This window comes from Aotus nancymaae, unplaced genomic scaffold (genome assembly GCF_030222135.1).
Source record: "Aotus nancymaae isolate 86718 unplaced genomic scaffold, 86718_ANA_hifiasm-v0.15.2.pri h1tg000040l, whole genome shotgun sequence".
Taxonomy (NCBI): Eukaryota; Metazoa; Chordata; class Mammalia; order Primates; family Aotidae; genus Aotus; species Aotus nancymaae.
Window position 1 is genome coordinate 24,958,425 of NW_026988454.1, and position 12,724 is coordinate 24,971,148.

Genomic DNA, 12,724 nt, shown 5'->3' on the forward strand with positions numbered 1-12,724 from the left:
AGTGAATTTCTTTTCCTCATTATAACTTGAATGGAGTAGCAAAGAAACTTTTGAACCCTCCCAAATCCTGCTTGTTTTTAAAGAGAAAGTCATGCCATGCTCAGTAATAGATTATGAGGCACACAGTTTCCATTGCAGAATCTTTATCGTTTCCAGGATAAAGCAGCTGTAGAAAACTAATACAAATAGTCTCTATTTTTAATGGTTCATAAATACGATCAATACATTCCAAAAAGAACCCATCACTCACTTTCGCTCTCACCTACCTTTCTCTATATGTCTCAGAAACTCCAAGAGATGCAATTTTATGGATAGCAGTTAGTCAAAGGCTTCCTAAGGATAGTGTTGGAGAGAAAAAGACATCCTCAAACATGTTTCAAATCAAATGTGAAAGGTTCACGTGAAACAAGCATGATTTCTAGTTCCCTAGTAAGCCTTTCACTGAAGTGAAAAACGAGACATTTGGGTCAGAGAAGGGGTCCCTGTAGTGCTGGGACCTCCGGCTCAGGCACAAAGATGGAATCTCTTCCTGCCCAACCCAGGAGAGAAAGCATGGTGTGGGATATCATCTAGCTTCCTGGTAAAATGGTGAAGCATCTTGGGTAGGCTTGTCTTAGAAATTTAAAAGGAAGGTATTTTCTTGACAGAAGCTATTTACATAAATGAATTAATATTTTGAATCTTAAGAACTTTCTGGATAATGAATGCTGTTGGAATATGGAATGATCCTATGTTAAACTTAGAAAAATTGATTTTTTAAAATAAAATGATAGATAAGACTTTTTTCTGATTATCCTCCCTCTCTTAGAAATTAAAAATTAACTTAATGGTCTAAACAATTAGCTTAATGGTCTACATATGTTTTGTTCTGACCATGAGATACCTGCTTTCGAATTTTATTTAAGTCACTTTTCTTCACCTTCTGGTATATTCTCTGGTAGCAGAATATATTTCTGATTTTTATTTGATGTATCTACTATGTGATATGTCCTTAGTGTATAAGAATGGTTTTATTATTTTAAACCATAAAAAAGAAATATATCTGATTTATAAAGGTATTACCTTTATCAATTTTGAAAACATTGTATTTCATTTAACAACTAATTAAAAACATTATGTTTTATTTGATAACTTATCAAATAAATTATTCCAGTCTTGTTTTTTATAAAATGTATGTACTTATCACTGGAGGTTTATGGTGTTTTTTGTTTTGTTCGTTTGTTTGTTTTGAGATAGAGTCTCACTCTGTTCCCCAGGCTTGAGTGCTGCAATCATAGCTCACTACAGCCTCGACCTACTGGCTCAGGTGATTTTCCCACCTCAGCCTCCTGAGTAGCTGGGACTATAGGTATCTGCCACCACACCCAGCTAATTTTTATATTTTTTGTAGAGACTGGGTTTTGCCATGTTGCCCAGGCTGGTCTCAAACTCCTAAGCTCAAGGGATCCACCTGCCTTGGCCTCCTAAAGTGCTAGGATTGCAGGCATGAGCTACGATGCTCAGCCCCTGAAGTTTATGTTTTGAGAAAAATTATATATTTGAAGTCAAGTAAAAGATGGAAAATGATACATACCTAATTTTCACTTGTAAGGTTCTTATTTTCCTTAAAACTAATGATTTTCAAGCTAGGCACAGTGGCTTGGGAGCTATTTGGAGGTGAGGTGGGTGGATCACGAGGTCAAGAGATCGAAACCATCCTGGCCAACATGGTGAAACCCCTTCTCTACTAAAAAATACAAAAAAAATTAGCTGGGCATGGTGATGCGCACCTGTAGCTCCAGCTACTTGGGAGGCTGAGGTAGGATAATTGCTTGAACCTGGGAGGCGGAGGTTGCAGTGAGCCGAGATCATGCCACTGCACTCCAGCCTGGCACCTGGTGACAGAACAAGACTCTCTCGAAAACAAAACAAAACACTATTCTCAGCCAGGCAAGGTGAGGTGGCTCACACCTGTAATCCTAACACTGGGAGGCCAAGGTGGGCGGATTGCTTGAGCCCAGGAGTTTGAGACCAGTGTGGGCAATATGGCAAGACCTTATCTCTACAAAAAATACAAAAATTAGATGAGTGTGGTAGTACACACCTTTAGCCCCAGTTACTTGGGAGGCTTAGGTGGATAGGATTGCCTGAGCTCAGGGAGGTCAAGGCTGCAGTGAGCAATGATTGCATCACTGCACTCCAGCCTGGGCACCAGAGTGAGACTCTGTCTCAAAAAAACAAAACAAAAAACCCCCACTATTCTCAACTTTTTAGTATCTAGGGAATTAGAACTAGGCTGATTACATTTTAAAAAACTAAGAAATTTTATATATAATAATCTTATATCTCAGAAAATATCACTATGATGTTTTTATAATATTTTCTCTGAGTTATATTTGAGTCATAGTGTCAATATAAGGTTTACTATTCTGGCGTAATGATTTATGAAGCAGTTTCTTGCTTTTGTTTTAGGGTACAAAGCATTGTGAACCCTTTATATAATGAACTGGAAATTGGAATTTGTATTTGTATATATCAAAGCTATGGTTTAATGGAACAATTTTTCCTAACTGCATTTATTTTGTATCCAGGAAGCGTCAGGACAATCATGCCCATGAGAACTCTAAACTGTTCAGGTAATCATGTCATTTTTAAACTGTCCCTTTAAACTGTCCTAAAAATATGCTTTGTTTTCTATATTATGAAGACTTTATACTATTTTGTTTAGATGAACCCTTTTATCTTTTTCAAAGTTCTGTGATATCTGACTCTTATAGCCTTGATATCATTTTACTCATCGCTGATTTTAAGCTGTAAAATATAGCTAAACCTTAGAGTAATATATAAAATATGAATTATTTATTATGCATTTTATAAAATGTGCATTGTATATATGTATGCTTATATGTATACTGTTATATTTATATTTTATATTAATATATAACATATTTTTATATTAAGCTGTGAAACGTATTTCTATATGGAGATATGTAATACACTTTGGCATGCAATATCCACCGCATCATCCGAGTCCTTACTCATGCCAACACTCACTCTCTTTCCTTCAACACTCATTGCCACAGGGGGTCATGCACAGCACCAAGCCACATCAGAGCCTCGAAGGTCCTCCGTGGCTTTTCCCTGGCCCTTTGCCATCCGTTGCTTCCAAGGACTTATTTCCTTTTCCTATACATGGCCACAGTGCTGGTTATCCTAGAAAAAAGATTTCAAGTCTGAACCCTGCTTATAGCCAATACTCCCAGAAAAGTATCGAACAGGCAGAAGAGGCTCACAAGAAAGAGCACAAACCCAAAAAGTCTGGCAAGTACATTTGCCCTTACTGCAGCAGAGCGTGTGCCAAACCTAGCGTACTGAAAAAACCACATCAGGTCCCATACTGGGGAGCGGCCATATAAAACTTGGTTAGAAATAGCTTTAAATTTGTTAATGAGGCTTTCTAAAATCTTACACTTTTGTAGCTCATATCCATCAAGGATTTTCCTTCAGATAGTTTTCTAAAGTTAAGAAGTATTTAAAAGAGTGCCCAAAATTCAAACATGGAAGAGACTTATGCTTATGACTTAATGCTGAGTTTGAAATTAATATATATTTGTGGAATTAATGTAATCGCAGTAGAAATAAGTCCTTGGAGTAAAAAAACATTTCAGATTTACCTAATTTCTGGTTGGTTAGTTAGGATTTGTTTTGGTTTCTTATTTGAAACTATTACGATGATCTCTTTGTATTTTCTTTTTCTTCAGGTCATTTTATGAAACTGGCAATTGAACTTTGCTCCAGTTGATGGGCAAAATTTCTCCTAGACTATTCATCATCCCGATTTCATCCTGGTTGAAAATTTTCAAATGCCATAAGAAATCTTTCTAGATTTGCACTTAGCTTTTGGATGGACACTTCTACAATGGCGAGAACTGTGTTAGAGCCCTGGTCCAAGGACATTACTGTCTAATGCCCATCGACTGTGGTGTGCGTGTGGAAGGTTCCAAAGAGAAGGAGCAATCAGCAAGTTTGCAGACACCGTGGAACATGGAAGCAACCAAGCTCTAAGAAGCACAGCTTTGGAGACACTCCATGAGTCTGCACCGCCTTCAGGGGAACTAGCACTTAAGACCTTGTGTAACAAAATGGACACTGGGGACACAGCTCTAGGACAAAAAGCTACCTCAAGGTCTGGAGAAACTGATAAAGCATCAGGTAGATGGAGACAGGAACAATCAGCTGTTATTAAGATGAGCACTTTTGGCAGTCAAGAAGGACAGCAGCGGCAACCACAAATAGAGCCCGAGCAAATAGGAAACACAGCATCAGCACAACTGTTTGTTTCTGGGAAACTGGCCTCCCCTAGTGAAGTGGTGCAGCAAGTCGCAGAGAAGCAATATCCACCGCATCGTCCGAGTCCTTACTCATGCCAACACTCACTCTCTTTCCCTCAACACTCATTGCCACAGGGGGTCATGCACAGCACCAAGCCACATCAGAGCCTCGAAGGTCCTCCGTGGCTTTTCCCTGGCCCTTTGCCATCCGTTGCCTCCGAGGACTTATTTCCTTTTCCTATACATGGCCACAGTGGTGGTTATCCTAGAAAAAAGATTTCAAGTCTGAACCCTGCTTATAGCCAATACTCCCAGAAAAGTATCGAACAGGCAGAAGAGGCTCACAAGAAAGAGCACAAACCCAAAAAGCCTGGCAAGTACATTTGCCCTTACTGCAGCAGAGCGTGTGCCAAACCTAGCGTACTGAAAAAACACATCAGGTCCCATACTGGGGAGCGGCCATATCCATGTATACCTTGTGGTTTCTCTTTCAAGACAAAGAGCAATTTGTACAAGCACAGGAAGTCACATGCCCATGCAATTAAGGCAGGATTAGTACCCTTCACAGAGTCAGCTGTATCTAAATTGGACCTAGAGGCTGGTTTTATTGATGTAGAGGCAGAAATACATTCAGATGGTGAACAGAGTACAGACACAGATGAGGAGAGTTCTCTATTTGCCGAGGCCTCTGACAAAATGAGTCCTGGTCCACCCATCCCACTGGACATTGCCAGCAGAGGTGGCTATCATGGGTCATTGGAAGAATCACTGGGAGGTCCAATGAAGGTGCCGATTTTGATTATCCCCAAAAGTGGGATTCCTCTTCCCAACGAAAGTTCTCCGTATATTGGCCCTGATATGCTACCAAATCCATCTTTAAGTACTAAGGCTGATGATTCGCACACAGTCAAACAGAAACTTGCACTAAGACTGTCGGAGAAAAAAGGACAAGATTCTGAGCCATCGCTCAACCTTCTGAGCCCGCACAGTAAAGGAAGCACTGATTCTGGTTACTTTTCTCGCTCAGAAAGTGCTGAGCAGCAAATAAGCCCTCCCAACACAAATGCAAAGTCTTATGAAGAAATCATCTTTGGAAAATACTGTCGGCTCAGTCCGAGAAATGCACTCAGTGTTACAACCACAAGTCAGGAGCGTGCCGCAGTGGGTAGGAAGGGCATAATGGAACCATTACCTCACGTAAACACCAGGTTAGATGTCAAGATGTTTGAAGATCCTGTTTCACAGCTGATCCCAAGCAAGGGAGACGTCGACCCCAGTCAAACGAGCATGCTGAAATCCACTAAATTCAACAGTGAGTCCAGACAGCCCCAGATTATTCCACCCATCAGAAATGAAGGAAAACTTTATCCAGCAAACTTTCAAGGCAGCAGCCCGGTTCTCTTAGAAGCTCCTGTAGACTCTTCACCCCTTATTAGAAGCAACTCAATGCCGACTTCTTCAGCAACTAATTTAACCATTCCTCCTTCTTTGAGAGGAAGTCACTCATTTGATGAAAGGATGACTGGTTCCGACGATGTATTCTATCCAGGGACTGTGGGCATACCCCCGCAGCGCATGCTAAGAAGACAAGCGGCATTTGAGCTGCCTTCAGTACAGGAGGGCCATGGGGAGGTGGAGCACCACGGCAGGATGTTGAAAGGTATCAGCAGTTCATCCCTGAAGGAAAAGAAATTGCCTTCTGGGGACAGGGTTGGGTATGACTATGACATCTGTCGGAAACCCTATAAGAAGTGGGACGACTCTGAAACACCAAAGCAAAGCTACAGGGACATTTCCTGCTTGAGTTCTTTAAAACATGGTGGAGAATATTTTATGGATCCTGTGGTGCCATTGCAGGGAGTACCAAGCCTGTTTGGAACTACCTGTGAAAACAGGAAACGCCGGAAAGAGAAGAGCGTAGGGGATGAAGAGGACACCCCCATGATCTGCAGCAGCATTGTAAGCACTCCTGTGGGTATCATGGCTTCTGATTATGACCCCAAACTGCAGATGCAGGAAGGAGTCAGGAGTGGATTTGCCATGACTGGACACGAAAACCCTTCTCATGGTTACACTGAACGCTTTGACCCGTGTCGACCCCAACTGCAGTCTGGAAGTCCATCTCTTGGGTCAGAGGAGTCACCGTCAGCCATTGATTCAGACAAGATGTCAGACGTAGGGGGCAGGAAACCTCCTGGAAATGTGATTTCTGTGATTCAGCACACCAACTCACTGAGCCGACCCAATTCATTCGAAAGATCTGAGTCAGCTGAACTTGTGGCTTGCACACAGGATAAAGCCCCTTCCCCTTCGGAGACATGCGACAGTGAGATTTCAGAAGCCCCAGTGAGTCCTGAGTGGGCTCCACCCGGGGATGGTGCAGAAAGTGGGGGGAAACCCTCTCCATCTCAGCAGGTGCAGCAGCAGTCCTATCACACACAGCCCAGGCTAGTTCGGCAACACAACATCCAGGTTCCTGAGATTCGAGTGACCGAGGAGCCTGATAAACCCGAGAAGGAGAAAGAAGCACAGAGCAAAGAGCCAGAGAAGCCTGTGGAAGAATTTCAGTGGCCCCAAAGAAGCGAGACCCTTTCCCAACTCCCCGCGGAGAAGTTGCCACCTAAAAAGAAGCGTCTTCGACTTGCAGATATGGAGCACTCCTCAGGGGAGTCCAGCTTTGAATCCACAGGCACAGGCCTCTCCCGCAGCCCCAGCCAAGAAAGCAACTTGTCCCACAGCTCCAGTTTCTCCATGTCTTTTGAAAGAGAAGAAACCAGTAAACTTTCTGCACTTCCTAAGCAGGATGAGTTTGGGAAGCATTCAGAGTTTCTGACCGTCCCTGCTGGTTCATACTCATTGTCTGTCCCAGGCCATCACCACCAGAAAGAGATGCGACGCTGCTCATCAGAGCAGATGCCTTGTCCTCACCCAGCGGAAGTCCCAGAAGTTCGGAGCAAATCATTTGATTATGGGAATCTGTCCCATGCTCCTGTGTCAGGAGCAGCAGCCTCCACGGTGTCACCGTCCAGGGAGAGGAAGAAATGCTTTCTGGTGCGGCAAGCTTCCTTCAGCGGCTCCCCAGAAATCGCCCAGGGTGAGGCTGGCATGGATCAAAGCGTGAAGCAGGAGCAGCTAGAGCATCTGCATGCTGGCCTCCGGTCCGGGTGGCACCATGGCCCACCTGCCGTGCTGCCTCCTCTTCAGCAAGAGGACCCAGGGAAGCAGGTGGTAAGTCCTTGTGCCCCGCTGAGCTCAGGGCCACTGCACCTGGCCCAGCCACAGATCATGCACATGGACAGTCAGGAATCTTTGAGAAATCCCTTGATCCAACCAACATCCTATATGACAAGCAAGCACTTACCTGAACAGCCACACTTATTTCCACATCAAGAGACAATTCCATTTTCTCCAATCCAGAATGCCTTGTTTCAGTTTCAGTATCCTACAGTCTGTATGGTTCATTTACCAGCTCAGCAGCCTCCCTGGTGGCAGGCGCATTTTCCACATCCCTTTGCTCAGCAGCCTCAGAAGAGCTATGGCAAGCCCTCTTATCAGACAGAAATCCATTCGAGCTATCCCTTAGAACATGTGGCAGAGCACACTGGAAAGAAACCTGCTGACTACGGACACACAAAAGAGCAGACCTACCCCTGTTATTCAGGAGCATCAGGGCTACACCCAAAGAACCTTCTTCCAAAGTTTCCATCAGACCAGAGCAGCAAGTCCACTGAAACACCCTCTGAACAGGTTCTTCAAGAAGATTTTGCCTCAGCAAATGCTGGGCCTCTGCAGTCCCTCCCGGGAACAGTGGTTCCTGTTCGGATCCAGACGCATGTACCATCCTATGGAAGCGTCATGTACACAAGCATTTCTCAGATACTTGGGCAGAATAGCCCTGCCATTGTCATATGCAAAGTCGATGAGAATATGACCCAAAGGACACTGGTCACCAATGCAGCCATGCAAGGGATAGGATTCAACATTGCCCAGGTGCTGGGGCAGCATGCGGGCTTGGAAAAGTACCCCATTTGGAAAGCACCTCAGACTCTACCCCTTGGCTTAGAATCCTCAATCCCTTTGTGTTTGCCTTCCACCTCCGACAGCGTGGCCAGCCTGGGAGGTAGCAAGCGAATGCTTTCTCCAGCCAGTAGCTTGGAGCTCTTCATGGAAACCAAGCAGCAGAAAAGGGTCAAAGAAGAAAAGATGTATGGACAGATTGTGGAGGAGCTTAGTGCTGTGGAGCTGACCAACTCAGACATCAAAAAGGACCTCTCCCGCCCCCAGAAACCCCAACTGGTTCGACAAGGGTGTGCTTCTGAGCCAAAAGATGGCTTGCAGTCAGGGTCATCTTCCTTCTCCTCCCTGTCACCCTCCTCATCTCAAGACTATCCTTCTGCTAGCCCATCCTCCCGGGAGCCATTCCCGCCCAGCAAGGAGATGCTTTCCAGTTCCCAGGCATCGCTTCCAGGGCAGAAGTCCTGTGGGCCTTCTGAAAGCAAAGAGTCTTCCGATGAATTAGATATTGATGAGACTGCATCGGACATGAGCATGAGCCCACAGAGTTCCTCATTACCAGCAGGAGATGGTCAGCCAGAAGAGGAAGGAAAGGGCCACAAGCGGCCTGTCGGCATGCTGGTCCGCATGGCCTCTGCCCCCAGCGGGAATGTGGCAGACTCGACTCTTCTTCTCACGGACATGGCAGATTTCCAGCAGATTCTTCAGTTCCCCAGTCTGCGGACAACAACTACAGTGAGTTGGTGCTTCTTGAATTATACAAAACCCAATTATGTGCAACAGGCCACCTTCAAATCCTCCGTTTATGCTTCATGGTGCATTAGTTCCTGTAACCCAAACCCATCAGGATTGAACACCAAGACCACTCTGGCTCTTCTGAGGTCCAAGCAAAAAATCACTGCAGAAATTTATACTCTGGCTGCTATGCATAGGCCTGGAACCGGCAAACTTACATCGTCAAGTGCTTGGAAGCAGTTTACTCAGGTAACAAACATTGTTTTAGGAAGAACTCTGTATTGTGGATTTGATTGCTGAGCAGACTGCATAGTGAAGGATATAAGGCCTAAAAAAAATACAAGTAAAATGAAAGTCAGTGCGGGGACATCCTTCTCAGAAGGTCTGACCTTACCCAAAAGTGGAAGAAGCCACTGACTGCACTTGGTTCTGAGGTCTCAGGCATGGTCCAAATACTGACAGTGTCACTTTCAGTATTTTCAGAAGGAAAAGCCTACACTTAATGTTTTTAAAATTTAAAAATGTGGGTGCCATGAAAGCCTCCACTGGGATCAATTCCCATGGGTTATTTTCCTTCTGACCTTTGTGAGTGACCTAGCAGGTCTAATTTTCTTTGGATGCAAGGAATTCAGGGAACTGTGAAGTGGGCCACAGAGCAGAGAGAGGAGGCCAAAAGGAAAGATGAGGAAGGAGGACTGAGCTTTGCAAATGCCGCAGGGCTTATTCTCATCGACAAGACTTTTCACTAAAATTCGTTTTTGTGTATCTATCTCCTTCAAAAGTTATTTTTCCAAGTTGCTAACTGGTTTATTCCTACAAGAACAATCAATGCCTTCCAGGTAAAATTATAAAAATATTAAGGGGCACTTTGGAATTTATGTTAAATTGACAAGGAGGCAAATAGAGGATTTAAAAATACATTTTCACTTATATCAGTTGTTATTTTCCCTTCAATAATTTTTGAGACTACTTCCCTAATTAGTATAGATTGTTTTCATTGCTACTTCAGAACACAGAATATGTCTTTTAAGTCTCTGATAGAGTTGCACAGAGTGAGTGCTGAGTGTTTATGTACATATATTTACATATAAAATATATATTTATATAGTATATATATCTAAATTATATATATCTAACAGAATGTTGAATTTGTTCAGTAGAAACTGCCACTCTTATCGGATTTTATCCCTAGTGGCTCTTATTTTGTAAAACTAGTTCCTGGCCTTTTAGTACAGAATTTGGGATCATTTTCAGAGATTATGGAAGAGTGGGAAATAGGGAAAGGGTCTTGGAGACTATGTCTTAGAGAAAACATGTGAAATGATTCTCTCTTCTTGTCTTACAGATGAAACCTGATGCATCCTTTTTATTTGGCAGCAAACTAGAAAGGAAATTAGTGGGAAATATCTTAAAGGAAAGAGGGAAAGGAGATATTCATGGAGATAAAGATATTGGATCCAAACAAACTGAGCCAATCCGAATCAAAATATTTGAAGGAGGGTAAGGAAACTTAAGTGCAAATGTAAAATGTTCAGTTATAGGTCAGAGTAAATGGTCCAGAATGTCTGCATGGAAAAAGTGCTGTCTAATCTGGTTGGGAGCTGAAAGTGAATTCCTTTTCTATTTACATTTCTGAAGTCTGGCTGGTAATAGATAATAAGTTCATGCCCTTGCTTTTGGAACTTGCTTTTCATGAAAATGTCCCCACTGGATATCATGCAAGCCTCTTCCTTAAATTTTCACACCTCTAATTTATTATGAAATCTACTAAATTGATGGACACTGATATCATCTAAGTTCGTTCATTCTTTAATCATTTTATAGGTATTTGTTTTATCGATGGGCATATTTTCTATGCTTACAAAAATCAGATCATGTACAATCACGTATGATCTTCAGAACTAGTTAATTTGTTTATTTCTCTTATTATCTAAACTGGAGACTTAAATGCGATTTCACCAGTTCCATCAATATCCTTTTCTGTCCCAGGATCCAAGTCAGGATACCACGTTGCACTCAGTTGTCTTGCCTTCCCAGTCTTCTCTGGTCTATGACACTTTCTCTGTATTCAGGAATTTCTTTTCAAATGTTGAGTCCTGAGTCATAGAAATGCAAATAATAAGGTTCAAAGACTTTGTTATTTGTGTAATTAAGAAAAATTACATGTGTAATATCTTGTTTTAGATTTTGATGAAATGTATCTTTCATCCAGTCACATAGAAGGAAAAGCCTACACTTATGCTTTTAAAATTTAAAAATTTTGAAGTGTACCAACCACATTTTGAAGATTATGATGTAATTAGCCTTATCTCTACAAAAAATCTATTATTTATTTATTTTCATGGGCATGACTTTATTCCAGTTATATTTGGAGGACAATAATGTCATTTGTTTGACTATAAAGTGTGGAATGTTCAGTGAGGTGAAATAACCATTTCTCACCTAGCATCACTGGTTTGGAGATGGATTATTCTATTGGTTCTCCCTGAAGTTTTGCCTCCTTTGGATGTCTAACATTTTCACTACTAAAACTGTGTACAATTATTATATATAGTCATGAATCTTGTCTTGATATTTTTCGACATCCCCCATCTTTTAACACAAACAAGAGAAATATAGATTTTATCTTTCCTCAGAGACTGAGAGGTCCCTGGGACTGAATCAACCCTCTCAATTCAGCAGCCTTCATAGCAGTGCACTTGTACCAATAGATTAGCGAGACCTCCAAATTACTCTGTGCTTTGGGGAGCCCATCTCCACTAATGAAGGACACAAGTGAAAAACCGTATGTGAACATTTTATTGCTGTGTTTTGGTGATCCAAAAGGATTGTGCCCATATTTCATTTCCTCCTCCTTTAATTGCCCCCTGTTATGGGCTGTGTCCCAGTTACTTCTTAATCTGTGGCCCAGTTTCTGCCTGGTGGTGACCAAGTGTTTTTTCCAAACCTTGTGTTACCTCCTCTTATTTTGGCGATTGCAAAGTGATAACTAAAAAAATAAAAAGTATTACTGACCAAAATTTTAAGTATATATTATCTAATTGATGGGTTTAATAATTTAGTTAAACATAGCTTTGAATTTTTTTCAAAATCCATCAATTCTCTTATCAAGTAGACTCATGGGCCTGTACATATTGTATGATATTTTATTTGTACAGGTTTTTCTGATACATACTTATGTTTTATACAAAATTTTACTGTATTTTTATCTGAAAGCAAGTTAATCAGCTAAGACATTGAAAATAAAATTATACTGCTTGAAGATAAAATGCATTTCCCATCACTATGGTGGTGGGCTATAGTAAGCTTGAGGTATCCTTCCTGAAGAAAATCAGCTTTCTATAAAATTGTTTTAGTCTATATCCCTTAAGCAATTTCATCTAGTTTGGGGCAGAGAATAGTGAAATTTAAAGGTAAAAGATATTTACATCTTGAGGGTTTTTCTACTTTATTGCAAAAGACAAAGATAAAATTCAAAATAATTTTGAAGGACAAATGGAAATCAGCATTCCTGGTAAAAGGGTAGAAATTTAAAGGAACCAAAGACATGCAAAATTGAATATTCATAGTTTTGATTCTACTTAACTTCCATCTGGATTGGTACTGACCAAAAAGTAGATAACCTTAAGAGTAGATGTGAATCCCAAACAGAGTTGGTATTTAAA

At 41.8% G+C, this 12,724-nt stretch overlaps 1 protein-coding gene across 9 annotated transcripts in view; it reads left to right on the forward strand.

Annotated features, from left to right (window-relative positions):
* The window catches only part of HIVEP2 (HIVEP zinc finger 2), a 195,095-nt gene that overhangs the window by 166,866 nt on the left and 15,505 nt on the right, over window positions 1–12,724 (forward strand). For all 9 annotated transcript variants that reach the window (XM_064360620.1, XM_064360617.1, XM_064360615.1 and 6 more), the window contains 3 exons: window positions 2,571–2,615; window positions 3,741–9,308; window positions 10,405–10,559. In XM_064360620.1, the coding sequence (XP_064216690.1) occupies window positions 4,122–9,308; window positions 10,405–10,559 (5,342 nt within the window). In that variant the 5' untranslated portion in view covers window positions 2,571–2,615; window positions 3,741–4,121. The remainder of the gene's footprint in view (window positions 1–2,570; window positions 2,616–3,740; window positions 9,309–10,404; window positions 10,560–12,724) is intronic.